The 22,088-nt window shown below is 37.4% G+C and overlaps 2 protein-coding genes and 1 non-coding gene across 3 annotated transcripts; 1 reads left to right on the top strand and 2 right to left on the bottom strand.

Moving 5' to 3' along the window:
• The first annotated feature begins 9,443 nt into the window (after positions 1 to 9,443).
• On the top strand, positions 9,444 to 9,528 carry TRNAL-CAA. Its single transcript has one exon. It is a non-coding gene; the product is annotated as a tRNA-Leu (tRNA).
• A 2,573-nt stretch (positions 9,529 to 12,101) lies between these two features.
• LOC115975369 lies at positions 12,102 to 15,936 on the bottom strand. Its single transcript, XM_031096126.1, has 3 exons — positions 15,431 to 15,936; positions 15,145 to 15,297; positions 12,102 to 13,244 (listed from the first exon to the last, which is right to left on the bottom strand). Exons 1-3 carry the CDS (start codon positions 15,596 to 15,598, stop codon positions 12,504 to 12,506), a joined length of 1,062 nt encoding a protein of 353 aa, XP_030951986.1. The 5' UTR covers positions 15,599 to 15,936; the 3' UTR covers positions 12,102 to 12,503.
• Positions 15,937 to 17,926: 1,990 nt separating this feature from the next.
• On the bottom strand, positions 17,927 to 21,519 carry LOC115975378 (protein crooked neck-like; the record flags this gene model as incomplete). Its single annotated transcript, XM_031096137.1, has 2 exons — positions 17,927 to 18,600; positions 20,744 to 21,519. Coding segments are annotated over 2 exons (813 nt in total), but the record flags the coding sequence as incomplete, so codon positions are not given.
• Positions 21,520 to 22,088: the final 569 nt, after the last annotated feature.

Genomic DNA, 22,088 nt, shown 5'->3' with positions numbered 1-22,088 from the left:
CCCCTCAACTTCAATCACAGTCTATTGGGAATGATGCTCAATTCTGATATATATGGGGCCATGTCAAGTAGGAAATGATAAACGTGCACCCACTGTGTAATGCATGCATCACCGCATAAAATGTCAGGCAAAGATGTGCCCCTATGCAAGTCCCCTTCAACATTGCACGTGACATGGTGACAGAGGGTAACCTACTTTACACTCTGACCCTTTTGAGTCTTTGACATGGAAGTATTTTATATACTGTATATATATATATATATATATATATGTGGAAATTAGTTACGTCCGTGACACATTTTTATGCGCTATGGTTGATAATAGTACCCAAACCATTTTTTCCAATAACCATATTTAGCATGTTTATCAAAAAAATAACCATATTTAGCATGTTGGCGGTGTTAATTACATGCATCCGTACACACATACGAACAAACAATTGAAATTGTGTGTTGAAGACATGATTTAATATGCAACTTCAATTGGTTTTTTGCATAAGTACTGACATGTGTAAAAAGAAAAAAATCGTGCAACGCACAATTTCAATTGTTTCTTTTCACATGTATACAAATGTGTAAAAAGTGTATGCGCAACATGTTTTTTCCTTAACATTTAATTAAGAGCTTTTTTTTTTTTTAATATATATACAAAATAGAAATTCTACTCTAGCATAATGTAAGTGTATATGTGTGTGAAACTCCCTCTTAAAGACTTAAATCCTAGCCCTTACTCCTCACACCCCACAAACATATATACTTGTAGAGTGACCATCACATTAAGGGTCAACTTGTGATTGGATTACACCATCTACATATGGGTCTACTATTAGTGCTTAATGCAAAGTAATCTAATTACTACTTACATGTGTCTAAGTTATGATAAAGTGTATGGTAAAATGTATGTCCCTAAATTTTTTGTTTAATTAATAAGTAGCCACCCGCAATCCGATGGAAACAAGTGCTGCATATTGGCTAAAGAGGGGTTTGCTTCGGTTTGCTTCTTCTCTGCTTTACCCTCTTTCTTTTTTTTCAATGTTCATGTGTGCACATGCAAGCAATTTTGCCTTTTTCTGAGGTGTCTTGCTATCTATTACACCATTTGAAATTGTTTGTGCTTATCACAAATAAGTAAAGCAACTTTTTCTCAAAAAAAAAAAAAGTAAAGCAACTTTCTAGAAAAAAAGATACTTTATCAACATATAAAAATCAAAGTAATATTATGCTATTAGTGTTTGATGTAGCAAGCCCATAAAAAGCTCGATTTTCTTTTCAATTTTTTGGTGATATTCCATGTCAAGTTCATGCAGAAATAGTTGGACCTAGTAGGATTATATTGTCAAATAATGAAAAATGTAGCTTTAGAAATCTTTTCTTCGTTTTTCATTCCTCTCTCTCTCTCTCTCTCTCTCTCTCTGTGGAAAATGGGAAACCAATCTATCCTAGGTATTGTAGCTAGGTACATGCTCAAGTCACAAATTGGAGACCTCATTTTTATTAATAAAGTTACTCTAGGTTAGAACGTGAAATTGACAACTTTTCAAGTCACGTAGTTATTAATTATTCCGTTTAAAACTATGTAAGTTCGACATAACCAGTCTTAATGCTGTTAAAGATATATTAGCCCATTAGCATAAGTCCAAGCCTAATTCTACCTTGTATGCAAAGTATAGTAACACCAAAGGATCATAACATGTGTATATATAGTAGACTAAACCCTAGACTAATAGACTTTTAGTACAAGTAGGAGACTTGACTTGCACACAAAGTAGAATTAGGCTTGAGCTTATGCTAATGGGCTAATATATCTTTAACACCCCCTCTCAAACTCAAGATAGAAGCTTAATGAAATCTTGAGATTTGATAAGGTTGAGAAGGTCTCTTGAATAAAGTTTGGCTCTGTGACGGTAATTTGAGGAAGGCAACAATCTTGCAGTGTTGATACGACTTCTAACAGTGGCTTGACTATACCGGAGAGTTTTGACGGCAGCAGTAGAATTAGGCTTGAGCTTATGCTAATGGGCTAATATATCTTTAACAAATGCAAGTGCTCATGAACTGGAAAAATGTAAAGTCATACTACCTCATTTAATTTCTCTGTGCAGCATTTTTAGGGCCGGCAAAACCCTAGCTAATGCCAAATTTTGTTTATTTTTCTTTTTTACTGAAAATAAGTATCTGTCACTTATCAAATTGATATGTGGGATACACGCAGGGCCACAATATCTTAGTGCATCACTGTTACATAGAAAGACATGGTTAAGGAATCTTTATAGAAATCCCTTAGCACCAATAAAATTGAATTGGTAGCGAGCATAGAGTTAAAAGTTTTGACATGTGCCTGTCCACCTTGTATAAGAAATGGGAGCTAATATCTAACATGCATGATGGCTTTTTCAAAAGCTTATTTGATGGGTACTTTCAATGCTGAAATGGTGGGAGAGAAAGTGGACATGAGAAGATGCTTGTGGACAGAAACTTAATGCTCTTAATTATGCAAAAAAAAATCAGTGTCTCCTAGGTTACCTATTTCCTTGGGTTTGCATTATTGCATGATTGTAATTGGTCTTAATCCTAGAGTCTTGAGCTTGTGGGTTTAGGGAAAACATTCACATTAATGGAGATGCAGGGTGTTTAGTTAGACTGAGAAAACAATTCTCATATTAATGGAGATGCAGGGTGTTTATAGTTTTAAAATGGGCAAGCATAAAATTAGAGTACTTGGAGATTTCCTATATGAGGCGCTATAACACCATCACCCGATTCACCCTCTACCGAGTTATCAAAAATGGTGTTAACTTTAAAGTAGGAATACTTGTTAAAATTGTTGTTGATGTTGGGAACATAATTCTCAAATCATGAATTGTATTGTAAATTGTTTTTATATATGTTGTGTATTTTATCATATTGCAAACACTTATAAAATTTATGAAACAAATATAAATAAACATGTAAGGGCACAATTCCTTTGCGGCCCAGTAATGATGTTGGGCTCGCATATGAAAGATCCCTCACAATATGATTTGTAGAGAGTGGGTTTGAAAAGTTAGCCGTTGGTCACGGGGCGATGCCCGTTCTTGGTTTTAGAGGAATTCGTGTAGAAAAAGGATTTGGGCTTGAACATTTAAGCCCTACGGCGTCGCATCCTATGGGATGGGTCTTCTCGGACTTGATCCGAGGACCATTAAGGTCTTACCCCGGTTACCCGATGATGGGTTTTTTTTCCGTTATCTCAGGTGTTGTTTAGGGGTTCTCACCCATGTAGTCTCTCTTTTTTTGGAGGTGGGATGGGGCCCCCCCTAGATTTACTTACTTTCTTCTTTTATACTCGTCTACGTTAACTGTCCTTCGTCCACGTGTAGGGTCAACCTTTACAAGACTGATATTTGTCCCATCAGTCTAATCCCAGAATTGTTGGGGATGATAGATAAGGCTGAAGAATACGGCTCTGCTAGGTGCAGAATCTTATCTGGGAAGGGTCATAGGGGTAACTTTCCCAAGATATTTTAGGTCTCCTTTCAAGTTTAGTCCTATACCAGTTTTACCCCTTTATTCCGATGGGATTTTGGATCTGCCGAGGACTGAACTGTCCTCGGCTGTATTCCAAAACAGTCTTGTACTCTATGTTATCGGGCTTGGGCCATGGCTCTCCTCGGCTTGGGCCATAGCTCTCCTCGGCTTGGGCCTTCGGACTCTCCACAAGCAAATGGGTCTGGCCCATAGATTATTAGGCCCCACAATAGCCCCTCAAAACCCGGCTGTCCAACCTCCCGGTTGGAAAGGGGGGTTTTGGCAATGCCGAGTCTTTATTACTGCTCCTTTAATATAGCCCTCCATTAATGCTGACGGTTTCTCCACCTGCCCAGAAGATATATCGGCTTACAAGGCGCTCACATTAATTTGCTCGTGACTCGCTCCTGCCGTTTGGCTGTCCAAGACGCGCCTTTAATGACATTCCCTTTACGAGACTTATTTAAGTCCGACGGCTCATCTGATGAGGTGAGGAAGTGGAACGGACACATCTTTATTCTTCAGATTCTTTTGGAAACCTGAATGAATTTAATACCTTTCGTTTTGCCCTTCCTATAAGAAGGCAAGTAGGAAGCCGTCACTTTTGTGCAGACACCCCTCCATCTTTCTGAGATCTGAAACCCTCATCCTTCCTTAGCGTTCACTTAACCCAATTGTTATACACCCAATCAGAATACGTTTACCATAACGAGTGATGAAGGAACCATACCCCTCCTCAAAGTACCGTGTTCTAATAAAGCACAAAATGGCTCGGTCAGGGCAAGGGTGGCGGAGACTTAAGATTCGTCCCACCTTCCCTTCAGCCAAAATCCGAAGCAGGGACTCATCACGTCCAACTTTCGGCATGACTGAGTCAAGAACTCCCATCATCATAACCAACCGCTCTCTTATGAGCTCACCTAATATGGCCCCAGCGTGTTAGGAGTCAGGACCGAGGCAGGGACTAAGTGTCTCTGCTTGTTCCTCTCTTCGTTCATTGGTGGCCCTCTCCGCTTCCCTTTCTTAGTCTTCCCAGCACCAGATCCATTCTGGTGCTTCTTCTCCCTCTTTTGCTCATTTTCTTTCTTTTCATCTCTTCTCTCTTCTTCTCCTCCTTCTTTACTCATGTCCTTCATCTTCCTCATTCATCTCCTCCATCTTCTTCATTGATTTCTTCCTTACTATTTCCTTCTCCTTCATCTTTTTCCAAAGAAGGTTCTTATCGTAATATAAGCAGTATTGAGGCAGAGATTGGAGAGACTTTGAAGATGAGTTTAAAAGACGCCTGACTGTTTACTTATCTGTATTGCGGATGTTATCGTTGCTTAGGCAGTTCACATTTTGTATAGGCTTGTTTGAGCCCCTCTTTGTACGTTGTAATAATTTTTCGTATTAATAAAAATTGTTGTTATTTTATTTCGCATGTTCTGTCCTTATACTTTTTTTTTTTTTAAATTTGCAAATGCTGCTCGGCACAATAATATAGTATTTGAATCGATGACAAATAAGGCCAAAATACTTGCTGATAAAAAGATGTCACCATAACTTTAACAGAGTTGCTTGACATAGCAATGCGTACCTGTGAATAACGATACTTGCCTGAAACAATGCTGGGATTAGAGTTGGATGCTCTATGCGGTGTAGGAAGTAATCATTCAAAGACATATCATCCGCCAAAATGAACAGCCCCCTTAGGCTTCCGAACAGTGGAGTGTCCCACCATCATCCTAACACTTTTATCGGCCTTAACATTTTATAGTATTTGAGCCGGGGACTTTCCCATCCGAGCAGTTGGTTACCCCATAGGCTTGAGTCCGAGGACCCTGCAAGACCTTAGTTCTGTCCAAAACTTGTGATTTTTTCTTCTTTGTACTTGGTTTCCCCATAGGCTTGAGTCCGAGGACCATGCAAGGCCTTGGTTCTGTCCAAAACTTGTGATTTTTTCTTTTTTGTACTTGGTTTCCCCATAGGCTTGAGTCCGAGGACCATGCAAGGCCTTGGTTCTGTCCAAAACTTGTGATTTTTTCTTTTTTGTACTTGGTTTCCCCATAGGCTTGAGTCCGAGGACCATGCAAGGCCTTGGTTCTGTCCAAAACTTGTGATTTTTTCTTTTTTGTACTTGGTTTCCCCATAGGCTTGAGTCCGAGGACCATGCAAGGCCTTGGTTCTGTCCAAAACTTGTGATTTTTTCTTTTTTGTACTTGGTTTCCCCATAGGCTTGAGTCCGAGGACCATGCAAGGCCTTGGTTCTGTCCAAAACAAAATTGTGAAAACTTTTTTGTACTTGGTTTCCCCATAGGCTTGAGTCCGAGGACCATGCAAGGCGTTGGTTCTGTCCAAAACTTGTGATTTTTTCTTTTTTGTATTTGGTTTCCCCATAGGCTTGAGTCCGAGGACCATGCAAGGCCTTGGTTCTGTCCAAAACTTGTGATTTTTTCTTTTTTGTACTTGGTTTCCCCATAGGCTTGAGTCCGAGGACCATGCAAGGCCTTGGTTCTGTCCCTGGGTCCATATGCTGAACGGGCCTGGGCCGCGAATTTACAGGGCCCACAAATTAAGAGGTATTTCCGTAGTCTTCGATCATGCGGTACTTTTTGGCGTCCCAGTGTTCGAGGTGCGCCTTCTCAAGACTCCTTTAACCCCAGGGTTGCAGACGACGTTGGAAATCGAGCCAGAGACATTTTGTCTGTAGCGTTCCTTGGGGCGCTGCGTGAATTAAATGCCACCAGTTTACTTCTGGGTATAAATGGGATAGGGGATCACTTCACTTGCACATGAACTCTCCTGTTCCCTTCAGAACCATATTTCTTCCATATCCGCGATCTCTCTTTCTAGTGCCACTGCCTCAAAGAAAGATGTTTAAGGCGTGGATGGGGATGAAAGGTCTCCGCACGCTTCAGAGGCTCCGAATCCTCAAGGTGATATGGTATGGACAAGGATGGCACAGATTCAAGCCAGTCCTCCGTCTTGACAGGAGGAAGATGGTATTCCTCCCTCTTTTAGTCAAAATCCGAAGCAGGTTCTGGTCATGCCAGATTTTTGGTATGTCAGAAGAAGGAATTTCCGCCATCAGCGCCGTCTGCCTTGTAGCAGGCAAATTTTTGCGGGGGCTCCCCAACTTCCGGCTCCTTGCACCTTTTCTGTAGATGGTGTTAGCCTGAGGTCAGGTTCCCTGCACCTTTTCTTCACCGGTGCAGGCCCTAAGTTGGGCCCTTTGGCTGCCTGAGTTATGGGCATGTGGAAGCGTCGAGGAATAGTTTCCTTAGACGACATCTTGGAACAGTAGCCAATCTCTCATCTGCGCCTTTTTTCTTCGGCTTTTCTTCATTCTATTGTATCTCTTTTTTTTCACTTGCGTAGTTAGTTGTAATGTAAGCTTGTTTTAGCTTTTCACTGTACACTGTACTGTTCCTTTGTCTTAATAAAAGATAAGTTTATTTCTTTATACATACTTTTCTTCTCTGCAACAACTACTTTGCGCATGAATATTAAATGTAAGCTTGCCCTTAATGATATTCCGGGCAGAAAAATGCCTTAACGCAGATTCCTACCAGTTTAAACTCACAAATATCATCAAGTATAACAAATGTAAGCCTTAATAAATTAAACTCTTGGAACTAACCGGGATAACCGCTGAGTGCTGCGCGATGCATGCTAAACCAATGTCCGAGAGGGTGGCCGAGTAGCGAGGGACTTTGATTGTGTTTTTGGGTAATATATTGCACTATATCACATCAATCCCTTTGGTGTTGGGGATCCGAGGGTAGACTGGGGGATCCGTGCAGTTTTAGAGATCAACCCAACTGTTAACGGGGAGTTCTCCTCGGATGGATTTCAATGTTCAAGTAACAGTTTTTCTTTTATGTACTTGGTTTCCCCATAGGCTTGAGTCCGACGACCATGCAAGGCCTTGGTTCTGTCCAAAACTTGTAAGGTTTATTTTTTGTACTTGGTTTCCCCATAGGCTTGAGTCCGAGGACCATGCAAGGCCTTGGTTCTGTCCAAAACTTGTAAGGTTTATTTTTTTGTACTTGGTTTCCCCATAGGCTTGAGTCCGAGGACCATGCGAGGCCTTGGTTCTGTCCAAAACTTGTAAGGTTTATTTTTTGTACTTGGTTTCCCCATAGGCTTGAGTTCGAGGACCATGCAAGGCCTTGGTTTTGTCCAAAACTTGTAAGGTTTATTTTTTGTACTTGGTTTCCCCATAGGCTTGAGTCCGAGGACCATGCAAGGCCTTGGTTCTGTCCAAAACTTGTAAGGTTTATTTTTTGTACTTGGTTTCTGTCCAAGACCTTGGTTCTGTCCAAAACTTGTAAGGTTTATTTTTTGACAATAAGCCCCTATGCCAGGGCGGAAATAGGTGGCTTGAGGCCGGAAGCCCCTAGACATGCCCACGCCCTTGGCACTGCAAGGCGTAGCCCCTAGCAGAAGTTTACGCCGGAGCAGCAACTGTATGTCGCCGGAGACGGAGGAAACCCCAAGAGTTTCTGCTTGCTAGAGAGTTGACTCCAACGCCACCTTCGCCAACGCGCAAGCTTTCCCACAGACGGCGCCAATTGTAAGGGCACAATTCCTTTACGGCCCAGTAATGATGTTGGGCTCGCATATGAAAGATCCCTCACAATATGATTTGTAGAGAGTGGGTTTGAAAAGCTAGCCGTTGGTCACGGGGCGATGCCCGTTCTTGGTTTTAGAGGAATTCGTGTAGAAAAAGGATTTGGGCTTGAACATTTAAGCCCTACGGCGTCGCATCCTATGGGATGGGTCTCCTCGGACTTGATCCGAGGACCATTAAGGTCTTACCTCGGTTACCCGATGATGGGTTTTTTTTCCGTCATCTCAGGTGTTGTTTAGGGGTTCTCACCCATGTAGTCTCTCTTTTTTTGGAGGTGGGATGGGGCCCCCCCTAGATTTACTTACTTTCTTCTTTTATACTCGTCTGCGTTAACTGTCCTTCGTCCACGTGTAGGGTCAACCTTTACAAGACTGATATTTGTCCCATCAGTCTAATCTCAGAATTGTTGGGGATGATAGATAAGGCTGAAGAATACGGCTCTGCTAGGTGCAGAATCTTATCTGGGAAGGGTCATAGGGGTAACTTTCCCAAGATATTTTAGGTCTCCTTTCAAGTTTAGTCCTATACCAGTTTTACCCCTTTATTCCGATGGGATTTTGGATCTGCCGAGGACTGAACTGTTCTCGGCTGTATTCCAAAACAGTCTTGTGCTCTATGTTATCGGGCTTGGGTCATGGCTCTCCTCGGCTTGGGCCATAGCTCTCCTCGGCTTGGGCCTTCGGACTCTCCACGAGCAAATGGACCTGGCCCATAGATTATTGGGCCCCACAAAACATATATAAATAATATATTTATTATTTATTATAAACTTAATACACATGTAACTAATGGCTAATTTAATCATTACAATCAACACATTGGGGATGTAAATGTCGAATTCTAAGATTAAATACATAAAAAATACTTGGGCAAATATGAAACTTGAAGAGATTCTCCATGAAGATACAGTTTTGATTCGAATCAAATCATTGCTACATAACCAATTAAGTTAATGAAAATCACATAAAGACACCTTTTTTTTTAATGTGACAAGGACACATTTCTTTCCAAGCATGCATGAATATAGTGTTTCTGAGATGGATTTTTTTTGTGTTTAGGATTTTACGAGTTCCTCGGTCATTGTTCACAAGGATCCACTTGGCCTAAAAAAAAATTGTTCAGAAGCAGATCCCAAATAAGGGACCCGAAAATGTAAAGCAGAGCTAATTGAGTGGTTGACTATAGCTTTAGTCTTCGTAGGAAATGAATCCAGCTAGGACTAGGATAAGGACAACCAGGGGTTGTCAATTTAAGATTACCTTTGAGTTTTGACTGTACTTCCTATTGTTTATTAAATAAAATCAAAGCTAATATAACCGACGGTCAGGATGGCCGAGTGGTCTAAGGCGCCAGACTCAAGTTCTGGTCCTCTAACGAGGGCGTGGGTTTCAAATCCCACTTCTGACATTTTGAAATTTTTTTTTTTTTGTTTTTTTTTTTTTTTTTTTTGGGTACGTGTTCTGTTTTTGTAGAAACCAAAATACATATATGGATTGCTAGAGAATCAGGCAATGATTGGGCTAAATGAAAGTATTTAATTGAACAAAAAGAGATTACGTAATTTACATTGATGTATAATTGGGTGTATTAGAAGAAATAACATTGATAAATGATAACCCTATTATGAACAGCCTAAGCTCACATTAAGCTTTAAGCAATTCAGACCCATGCAAAAACCCCAATCAATAAGATATTAAGAGCCTATTAATAAATAAATAAAGATACATAGAGAATGTGCAATGTTGCTGTTTGTAGAGGCCCAACAAAATTTTAAGCAATGTGACCCTGTGAGGGATTCAAGCAATGTTGGTCCAATTGAAGTTTCAAAGTCGAAAAAAATCCTGATGTGCTAAACCATTTGACTACCATGTTAAATATTGATTAGATTTTCAACTTTCCAACCAAATTTCATATACTAAGGAATGTTCATTCTAATAAGGGAGGGTAACAGAAGATGATATGACTAGATTTTGTACATTCTTTGGAGTGGAGACACATGGCTTAAATGGATTGAGAAGGAAGTGGGTGGTAGCATTTTGCTATTTGTAATGAGGTGTCGTTGGCACTTGTTTGTGAGTTGTAGGAGTATATTAGTGTTTTGGGGATGATACTAGAATTTTTTTTTTTTTAAAGATTAAATTATATGACTAATTTAAGTTTTTATATATAATAAGAGATAAATATACACAAACAAGAAGGGACGGATTGAGATGATATAGTATAATATGTAGACATGGCAAAATGGGTCAGAATTTTTTGACTCGACCGACCCGACCCGACCCAAAAAAAAATCCGACCCGAACCCGATTTTTTTGACCCGAAACAAAAACGGGTTGACCTGTGACCCGACTTGTGTTTTTTGCAGGTCAACCCGACCCAACCTGTGAACCGACCCGAACCCGAACTATTTTTTAAAAACTTTTTTTTTTTGGTAAAAAAAATAGTGAAATTAAGACAATATTGGTTTAATTGTTTATTGTGAGTTTTAAGGAAACAATTGATACATTTACATAACTGCATGCAAATTAATTGAAAAATAAATGGTTGAGCATTCTGTAATGAGTAAAGATTTTTAGATATCAAATAGCAAAGTACATGTCAAGATAATCTGGTTACAGTAAAGTTAAAAACATATTTAAAATTGTAGATATGTGTGAGACACATTCACAAGTGTGAAAATAGTAAAGCCAAAGTATCAAATTAGTATAAATTATGAATGCTTAGATCTATTTTTTAACAATTTATGTTCAAAATAAACGGTTTTTCAAAATAAATTATGATATTTCCTAAAGTGTGTGCTGCTTAACAATGATATGATCTTCATAAAAAAGACTAAGTATAAATAAATAAGCAATCAAACTTTAATGTATATCTCAAATTGAAATAGAGTGTCAACCACAATTGATAAAAGATTATAAAATTAATTTTTAAAATTGTAACTTTCTTATATGTTTTTATTCTTTATCAAATGAGTTATCCAATAAGTCATTTGTAATTTTTTTTTTTGGAATGTTGATATTGTATAAAAATAAAACTTGTATACTTGTATCTTTGTGTTGTTTTGTTTTAGATAGCAATGTTAGGATTTGTATAATTTTAAAATTATTGAATAAGTATTAATAAGTTTAACTGAGTTTATTCTTGATATAAGTAGTGAATTCAAAATAATGCATTTTTCATCAAATAATATGTTGCATAACTATCCAAATGACAAATACATATTGTTTTCTTTATAAAAAAATTAAAAAAAAAAAAAATTTCATGTGAAAAATACTGGTCAACCCAACCCGACCCGACTTGACCCGCAACCCGATTGACATGAACCCGTTTTCAACCCGCTTAAAGTGACCCGTGACCCAATTGACCCGATCCGACCCGCCCGTTTTGCCATTAATATGGGACAAACAAAATTTGCCCCTTCTTTGGAGTGGAGAAACACACATGGTAGAAGTGAAGCGGATTGATAAGGAATTGGATTGAAGCATTTTACCGTTTATAATGAGGTGGCATTGGCACTTTGTGAGTTGTGAGAGTATGAGTGTTTTGGGATGATACTATAATTGCTTCTCTTTTTTCTTTTTCTTTTTTAAGATTAAATTATATGACTAATTTAAGTTTATATATACGTAAGTAGAAAAATATATACTATCGGGCCTAGTTGCCTGAGTGGTACCTTATGTGTCCGCTAACTCGAGGGTTCGATCCCCTGCAATAACAAATTACCCAAAAAAAAAAATAAAAAAGAAAAGGTAGATAAATATATACACAGAAGAAACAGGCAAAACAAAATACGATGAGACGGGACAAGAAAAATTTATGCTATCCTATCCTCTTTTCGAGCCAGGAAAATAAGTGCACCTATCTTGATTTCCCCTCCAGGATAATGAGTCGAAATATTTCTTTGGTTAGGTGACAAGGCTATCCTAGATGAATTAGTCCTAGGAACCCAAAATGTATTCCACCACATACAGAGAGAGAGAGACGATCAAGAAATTTACAAAAGCGTTTTACATTGCTGGAATGCAAGTTGCAAGATCCTTTTGGGAAAAATGATTGTTCACATTCTGCTTCTTTACTTTATACCATGTATGTCATTAATGACATGAACAAAGTAGTAGATTGATGCTCTCAACATACAAATTTTGATGGAATAACCCAACAGCCCGATACTTCTTGCATTCAGTTGGAGGACTTTTATACTGCTTTCTGTGTGAGCAATGTTTGATCAACTTTGCTGATGCGGGTAGGCATCCATCCTTGTAAGGGGCACAGGCTAGATCCTTCAAAGAATTGCAGCCCCATGAAATCAGACTGAAGTTGTGCTTCATTTACATTAGATTAACCTATCACCGAACTTACATATTAAGCACAACTTCAAGAAGCTATTTCATTAAATCCAAGAACACAAATGCATTCCAAAGGCTATGCAAGAGCATTGATGGTACTAGATTCCTCGACCGTGTAAAAATAACACCCATTACCACCCCAAGAAATACAAGCGGTAGCATCCTCTGTACATTAAAATGTGCTAGAGCAAAGACAACCGAGCTCACCAGCACTGCACACCATACAGGCATGTACTTGGTCAAGGAAGGAAGAAGGAAACCACGGAAGACTATTTCCTCCCAGACAGGAGCACAAATTGAAACTACTATTGCATACAATGCCATTGCCACAGGATCCCTAGCCAAAATTGACTGCTCAACACTTGAGATCGTGACAGGTGTTGAAGGCAATAGAGGCAGAAGGTTAAGGTTGAACTGTGAGAGTCGATTGACCAGGGGAAACATGAGACATCCCAGAAGAACATCAATATGCCAGTTTCCTCTCAGGCTAAGCTTAAACCAATCAGGTGGGAGAGGACGAAACCTGGACAGGCAACGATGAAGGATTGCAATTCCAGCAATGCCTTCAGTTACATCAGTTATGAGGCTGAATAAGGCTTGTCCTCTAAAAGTCAAGGATTCCTTGTTGAAGCCTGCCACGTGAGCTGCAAATGGAACCATCCATGAGCCTATGAACCAGAATGCAGCAATCCAAAGAAGCATAACCTGCAGTATGGTCTCTGCCGTCCAAGGTACAGTCCATTGGCTCCCAATCACCCTAAACACTGCATTTGCAACCTGCAAAACCAAGCCAGTTAGGGAATGACATATGTTTAAAACTTCATAATTAACTATAATAATTGAGGTGTTTCAAAGCAATTTCCTAGTAAAAGAAAAATTACATTCCCTCTTTCAGATATAAGTTGAAAACTAATTTTCCATCAAATTTTCTGGAGAGTGGGGTTAAAAAAAATGTTAGCTTTAGCAGCATCTTGGGATTACAATGGAAATCCTCAGAAACTACTCTTTTTCTTTTCTTTTCTTTCAATATCTAGGAACCCATATAAAGAAAATCTGTCATGCAAATCCACACATCATAAATTCTGTCATTCAATTCCAAATTCCAATCCCATACCCAACTATAATAATTAAGGTGTAACAATTTCCTAGTAAAAAGAAAAATTACATTCCCTCTTTCGGATATAAGTTGAAAACTAATTTTCCATCAAATTTTCTGGAGTGGAGTTAAAAAAAAAATGTTAACTTTAGCAGCATCTTGGGATTACAAAGGAAATCCTTAGAAACTACTCTTTTTCTTTTCTTTTCCTTCAATATCTAGGAACCCATCTGTCATGCAAATCCACACATCATAAATTCTGTCATTCAATTCCAAATTCCATTCCCATACCCAACTATTTCCTGTAGACTATGTGGTCTAATTTGTACAGGGTTTGCATAAGAGGCATGATGACTTGATATTATCCTCACCGTTGTCCAACTTATCATCAGCAGTCTACTCAAGGCTCCAAACTCAACGCTAGCAACTAAACATGAGGGTTGCACTCATTGCAGGACTTCACCCAATACTAACTAGGCAAATGGAATTCTGTCTACAGCTACTTAATATTAATAGTACAAAATTTGTACTACTAAACTAAAGTACCAAGGAAACCTTCGGTTCCCTTTGATTGAATAAAGACCAACTATCTTAGTCATTCATTACAGAGTAAACCAAGCCTAAACGGTCACATCATGTTGTTTGAAGATATTCATTGAGGAGTTATGGAGTTTAGTTGACTAAATCCCTAAAAGCCTATAAGCCCATTAACTTAAGAGCAGATTCAACACAAATACCAACTAAAACAACATAAACCAAGCCATAGTCCGAAAATGTTTAGGGTCAGCACAAATCCTCAATAGACTAGTTAGGATAGGCCGCATGTATTCTTTTCTACCATTCTATTTCATCCAAAGTCATACTCTCTAATACCTTCTTAACTTACATGTATTTTCTTTTTCACAACTTCTATAAATGCAAACTGCATAATAAATTCACGCAAAAACGAATCAAACAACAGAGTCTAAACTAAAGTAATTCTGTCTACAGCTACTTAATATTACAAAAGTTGTACTACTAAACTAAAGTACCGAGGAAACATTCGGTTCCCTTTGTTTGAATAAAGACAACCTATCCTAGTCATTCATTACAGAGTAAACCAAGCCCAAATGGTCACAACATGTTGTTTGAAGATATTCATCAAGGAGTTACGGAGTTTAGTTGATTAAATCCCTAAGCCTATAAGTCCATTAACTTGAGAGCAGATTCGACACAAATACCTAAACCATAGTCCCAAATTTTTAGGGTAAGCACAAATCCCCAATAGACTAGTCGGGATAGGCCACGTGTTCTTTTCTATCATTCTATTTTATCCAAACTCGTACTCTCAAATTTTTTTTTTTTTTTTTTTTTTTACTACTTCTATAAATGCAAACTGCATCATAAATTCGCGCACCAACAAATCAAACAACACAAAGTCTAGACAAGAGCCTTACTACAATCAACAGATTTTTAGTTCTTTTCCACATATCAAATGCTAGACAATCCAAATCAAATACCCAAAACTCAAAAGCATTAAAATCAGCTGCCGATAATATACGAATGAATTAAAACAAAACAGAAAAAAAAAATAGAATATACCTCTCTAAGAGTGGAACCCCAATCTCTTTTAACCGCGCTTGAATTATCGTTTTCCGACTTCACCAATTCCTCAGGCAAATAATGTTCAATAAATTCCTTCTTTGGGGTTTCTGCAGCAAATTCCTCATTTCTAAAGCATGAAATTTTCAATTTCTACACCCAAAAAAAAAAAAAAAAAAACCTTATTCATAGTCATAATTGCGTTTAAATACAACTCTAATGTTCCACAAATTAATGCATCAAAAGCTTAAATATACATATAAACAGAAATGATTAAATTGCTTACGTTGTATGAGAGGGTGAAAGATTGAGAAGTTCGGAGAGTTCGGGTATTGGGGCAGAGAGGAACGGGTCGGGTCGGAACCCTAATGTTTCGAGAGATAGAGGGACGAAAAAGCAGAGGGCGGTGGTGGGTGAGAGAGTGAGAGCAATAGGAGGAGGTCCAGCTCAACATGGGTCCGAGTCCGATTCCAATATGAAGCTCCGGAAAACTTGCATCAAAGAGAGAGAGAGAGAGTTTTTAAAGTCAGAGAGACTCGGTAGTTGTCTCAACGGCTTAAGCAGACCTACCCTTCTTTTTAGAGAGAGAGAGAGTTGGAAATTGTGTGTGTTTTTGTGTGGGTGGGTGTGGGTGTGAGTGGGAATTGGAATTTGAAGAGGAGAGGAGAGGGGGGGATTTGAAATATCGTTGTGAGATGGGAAAATAATAAAAGTTTCTGGTTGAGAAAGAAAATGTGGAGTAGGTTGCTTGGAAGATTGGGAACTCGGGGAAGGTTTGGGAAATCAAAATGTCGTGTAAATCGTGACCCCCCTTTATTTATTTATTTTTTTTTTTGGAGGAAATGAATTGTTTCAGGCTAAGAACAATTGTAGCTAGTGATTTTGACCTTTTTGTCTTGATTAGTTTTTAAATCTATATGTGATATTGGGATGAGTGTATAAAAATATAATCAATCATTATCTAAAAAAATATATAATCAATCACGTAATTGTATTGGTTAATGTAGTATAAATGAATTTAATTATGTACATTATTAACTAATAAAATCGTATGATTGAATTCAAATAAAAGACTAAGATACAGTAACTAAATATATATATATTTTTTTTAAGAATTAGAAAATAAACCTAAATCCCAAGTAGTATCTATCATATAGCTTTACATTTTCTTTTTCTTTTTTTATTCATGTTAGGTGCTTGTAAGTCCATATAAGAGAACTTGTTTTTTGAACTCTCTATTTCTTTTTCTTTTTTCCTTCCTTTTTTTCTTTTTAATATATAAAAAATTTTACAATTGTAGCTTGTAGGGATAATATCAAATTTGGTATTCAGAATCATTAAAGATAATAGATGATTCATATTAAATGTTCACTCCAACTTAATATGGATTGATGGGTACATTTTGCCAATTCCCCTCTTAAGAAGGTATCAAATGAAGACACTAGAAACAAATTTTATGAACCTGTCAATTGATCTAAAATAACATATGTCTATCTTCATAATTGATCACAAAACAAAGCTAAACTCTGATTACGAGGCTTCATGACATTATATACTTCAACTAAAATTGGAGAAGAGTTTTTGTGTTTAATAGAAAAGGGTGAGTTGTTTGATGTTTAACGTCTAAAAATAATTATTAATATGTGGTAACGGATGCCTTTAAAGCATTGATTAATGAATTATTTTAGAAAATTTTTTATACCACTTTAATGAAAAAGATGTAAAAAAAGTCAATTGCTTTTTCATTTTCCTATAAAAAATTCTAAAAATAGTTCATTAACATAATACCCTTAGGCCATCCGTTAACATTTCTCGTATGTTTAAGATAGTAATTAAATTAAAATTATTTCCATAATTTAAATCAGATGGTTAAGCTTCTAGTCTAGGAATGATGGAGATGGCATTGTATTCAGTTGACAATCGTATAGTATTTGCTTAAAGTTGGGTTCTTTGAATCGGGTCCCAATTACAGAGAAAGAGGAAACTGCCGGCAAAACCTTGGTCAAACCCTCGTGGAAAAGGAATTCAGAATATGGTGAAGACCAATCTTGTAGCTGAAGCAAAACGAGTAATAAAGACTTTTTTAGTTTCTTAATAAGTTCACACTTCACAGATCCAGTAATGGCTCGTAGATGCCTTCTATACCAAGTAAAACATACTCTGCATCCACAAGCTCTAAAGTCTCTTCCTTTCCTTAGCATTGAGACGGGTTGATTCCTGTCTATTAAAATTCTATAGTGTGGCTCACTTGCTGCTACTCAGAGTCACAAAGGCTCGAACAGAGGACTTCCAAGAATCAACCAGTGCAATCTATGTACCAGTAAATCATATATAGTGGACCTCACTTGTGAGTTGTCACAACAATGAGCATTTGAATTACTCACATCATTGGACTAAAATTACCAGCTTTTCATTATTAATATCATAAAAACTTATTAAAATAATGATTAGGCAAAGTAAAAACAATGAACTACTCTAGGAATCAATCCAAATTTAGTTTGTCCTTGGACTGGAAAACTGTTCTTTTAATCTTTTAGCTATCAAACCAAACAAATTTTTCGTTTCCCATTCTCGGAAAAATGTTATTCCTTTTTTTCCAGTTTACCAAACATTTTCTGACTTTGAAAAACACTAGAAATCTGTTTTTTTTTTTCATCCTTATAATCGAGTCTTTGAAACAGAAAACAGAAATAGATTTTTTTGACAAATCAATAAGAGATTTTATTAAAAGAAACTAAAATTATTACACAAAAGTACACATTGATCATAAAGACCACAAAGAACTACACAGGGACTAAACTTTAACATCAGTGACCTTTGCCTGATACCAGTCTCTTTCCTGATTCTGCTGAGCATTGAATCACAACCTCTACCATTATACTCCACTTGAGCATTGACATCCTTTCTTATGCTTCAAAAAATCTACTCTTCAGTCTTTATCCGGCAATCGCAAGCTCAGAGATTGCCCTAGCTCACCAGTCTCGCACAAAGATCTCTCTAACTCCTCATACTTGCTCCATGCGTAACAGTTTTCAGGCGACCACTCTAAATACTTCTCATAGAGTTTTCGACCATGGTTTATATTTCCAAGCTGCAGCTCTATCTCAATATATTTCTTAATGTCTATTTTATTGAAAAAACACAGTTACAATTGTGAGAATATGCCAAATTAATGGATAATGATATAATATATACCACGACAAAACCTGTAACTGACCTTATCTTTAGGAGCCCTGCCAATTGCATTTCCTAGGATTTGTCTTGTAGCCTTGAGATTCGGCTACCGGATCTCAAATTGGGCAGCTAGAAGCCATAGTTTTGCAAAAGAGACTTTCTCATGACAAATGAGCTTAAGGAGATTCCATGGAAAAATTAACAGTAAATGAGTAATATCTTCAAAGTCACTTGGGTTTGTCCACTCATGTGAATCTTACATATGAAAACCAGATACCAGTGCTGTTGTAAATGACAGTGTAAGTCACTTAATTCGGATACCATTTTTTATATAATTTAAAAAATTCATTTACATCATAGAGATTTATAAATTGTAAACATTTGCAAGTCCTTATGAAGTCACCTTTTCTTTTTTTTTTCTTTTTTTTTTCTGGTCATAGAACCCAAAAATCTTAACAACCAAATTGGTTGCACAACTTCTTCTAAAAAAAATTGACTGCACAACATAAAATTTCCTACAAACCTAAAATATGTGATCATCATCTATAAAGTAATCACCAGTCAAATCATTTTTGAGCATAAAATAATCTGAAGTACTGAAAATGTAAACTAAGTTAGCTTTTTTATGTGCTGATTTTCGATATTCATTTAAATAAACTACATTCTTTTCCATGGTTATGAAGAGCGGAGTTGAAACCAAGAATAATCTCTCTTTTTTATTGCTTAATTAAACCTGAGAAACCAATCCTTCACTCAAGACCTAATACCCAATATCTATGGATATATCTATCTTTATAGATTAACAGCCAAGTCAAAAACAAGTTTTTTTTTTTTTTTTAATCCAATCCTTCACTTCAAAAACAAAAAACCAAAAAATTATGGAACAGTACCCAAATCACTACCAAAACAAAATCAACCCTACAACAACCTCCATAACATCATATTAAAACCTGATTTGGAGAACAAAAAACTAAAAGTTGTTTTGTGGAAACAGTTTGCCAAACAAGTTAACATTTCATTGGACGCACCAATTACTGTATTTAAAATATAAAAATTGTTTCTTGATTTGGCTACCAAACAGTCCCTAAAAAACCCATCCATCAATTAGCCCCAAATACCCCATAAAGAGCGAAAACACTGGTCACAGGTCACAGCCCTGGAACAACAACCCAGATCTTGGTTTTTCCCCTTTGTTGTGTTCTCAAATCCTACTATTCCTTTCCACCAAATACTCACCCTAATTCGTCACAAACTAGGCTATCCAAAGGACTGCCAGACCTGACCCAAGAATTCCAACTCTGATTTGACTTTGCTCCCTTTGTGATATGTCAGCTCAAATTGCTTAATAAAGAACTGGACAACCTACCTGAAGCCTAGATGGCAAAGGATCTTCTTTGTCAAAACAATGAAAAGCAATAAGCGTTTACCAAAAAAAAAATGAAAAGCAATAAGATGTAGTGATATATATATATATTTACAATTTAAACTTGGATTTTACTAATATGTGCCCTGAGGGCACACATTAAATTTTCTATTTTTAGAAATATTTTTTCGATAATTGAAAAAGTTGTCATTACTTTTTCAATTCTTGAAAAAATTATTTTCAAAAATGGAAATTAATGTGTGCCCTTAGGGCACACATTAATCGGACCTTTTAAACTTTAGGAGAGATCCTTTATTATGCAGCCTGTATACTAAAGTTACTCCCTATGAGTTCATGTATACTGCCTTTGCTTTTAATTTTATAAAGTCATCTTCGCTAGTAATATTATAATATATACAATTTCAACTTTAACACTAGGATAACCAAGCAATGTTACATGCATTGGATGCAAATGAAGTTTTTACTGAAATCTAGTTCCTGGTTTGGTGAACATTGAGGACAAGCCACATTATCCTGACAGATTATTATAAACTTAGACATCTTATTTCAAAGACAGAAAAATGTAGACAATAACCATTTCCAATCAAGAGCAAAAACCCCTGCAGTTTGAATAAATTTTGTGAGTGACTGTAATATTTTTTTGGATGTGAGTTTCACAACGATATAAATTTTGCTACCGAATTACACTCGAATCCAACGGTGGAGGATCTGTACACTATGCATGCAAAAGAACCACAAAGGCTTGCAAAAGTAAACAGAACCATATCAAAATCGCATGAACACAACAATACCACATGTAATAAAAGTACGACCTTTTGGCCACATACAGCAACAAATACAAATGAGGGACAAACAAGATTATGCAAAAAAGCATACTTTGAAAACAACACAATCTTCGTTCAAAAAAAAAAAAGAAGAAGAAAAGAAACAACACAATCCATTAAAGCAATTCTCCACATTTTTAAGTCTAAACATAAACTTTTACGCAGTACATCAACTTTACCAAACACAAAAAGAACTTTTGAAGAATCACAAACTTACCTATACACCTCTCTTGTGCGCTCCATGTCTTCGCCGAGTTTTTCCACCGCTCTTTCGTAAACATTCCTCGCCCTAGCGATTTTGCCATTCTTGATCTCGAATTTGGCGTAGTGAATCCAGGCAGTGACCTTAGGGTGACAATGCACGAAATTCTCGAAGATTTGCCTAGCTCGCTCGATCTCATTGTATCGGAGCTCGAATTTGACGTAGGAGAGCCAGGCTTGGTGGTCCGGCGACCAAGTCATCCACCTCTCGAAGATGTTTCTAGCGCCGGAGATATTTCCGATCACCTCTTCCATGTGGAGGTACTTGTGCAACAACAGGTTCACTCTCGGAAAGATCGTGACGGCACGGTTCCACTTCCACGCGTTGCGCGCGTGATTGATGAACTTGTTGTTCATCTCGAACTCGGAGTACTTGAGCCACAGAGTGTGGTTCCGATGCTCGACTCCGAGAGCTCGTTCCCACAAAGATCGAGCTCGATCGAAGTCTCTCTGAGACTCTTCCCATTGAGCGTACTTGGTCCAAACGGTGACGTTCCATTGCGTTCTTTTGATTTGGTCCTCGAACTCCTTGCGCTTGCGGAGGCGGTGATCGGCGAGCTCGGCGGCGTCGGTGATTTCCGACTTCAGAGGATTGATCTCCGCCGCGTCTTGGAGGTCACAAGCCTCCCGGAGGATCTGTTCGGCGGTGATTTGAATATTCGCCGGAGTTTTGTTCCTGACACGAGTCTGTCTCTGGAGTTTGATTCCGTAGCCTCCCAGAGTCCCAGGGTTTCAGTAGGGTTTCTTTCTTTCTCTTTCACCATTCTAATGTTTCTTGCGTAGAGAATTGAATTATAAAGACTTGTACCCGGGAAATCTAATTCAAAGGGGATTTTATAGTTTATCTCCTATTTCATAAAATTAGTTATGATTTAAAAATATGTCAAAAATACTCAAAATACCCCTAATTTAATTAAATAATTATTTTCTTAAAAAATAAAAAATATGACTAAAATTGTAATTTAACACAATTAAAAAACAAAAACTATAAAAAAATAATAAAAAAAATAGCACACACTAAACCTGTAATTTATTCATTTTCAAAATCTTAAATTGAAAAATTATGATATTAAATTCAAAATAATTATAAAAAAAAAGGCTCAATCGCACATGAGATATGCTACATTGCTACCCATGTGATGAGACTAATTTATACTATTCAGTTAAGTGGTTTCCGTTTCCTATTCCTATTCCTATTCGTTTTTGTAACCGTATTCTCATTCCTATTAAAATACTACTAGCCTCTGAGCATGCGCTCACGCGCGTGCTCAGAGGCTTTTCTATTTTTTGGGTAAAGATTA

This window comes from Quercus lobata, chromosome 2, assembly GCF_001633185.2.
Source record: "Quercus lobata isolate SW786 chromosome 2, ValleyOak3.0 Primary Assembly, whole genome shotgun sequence".
NCBI lineage: Eukaryota > Viridiplantae > Streptophyta > Magnoliopsida > Fagales > Fagaceae > Quercus > Quercus lobata.
The sequence above is the reverse complement of the archived record's forward strand: the minus strand, read 5'-3'. Positions and strand labels throughout refer to the sequence as shown.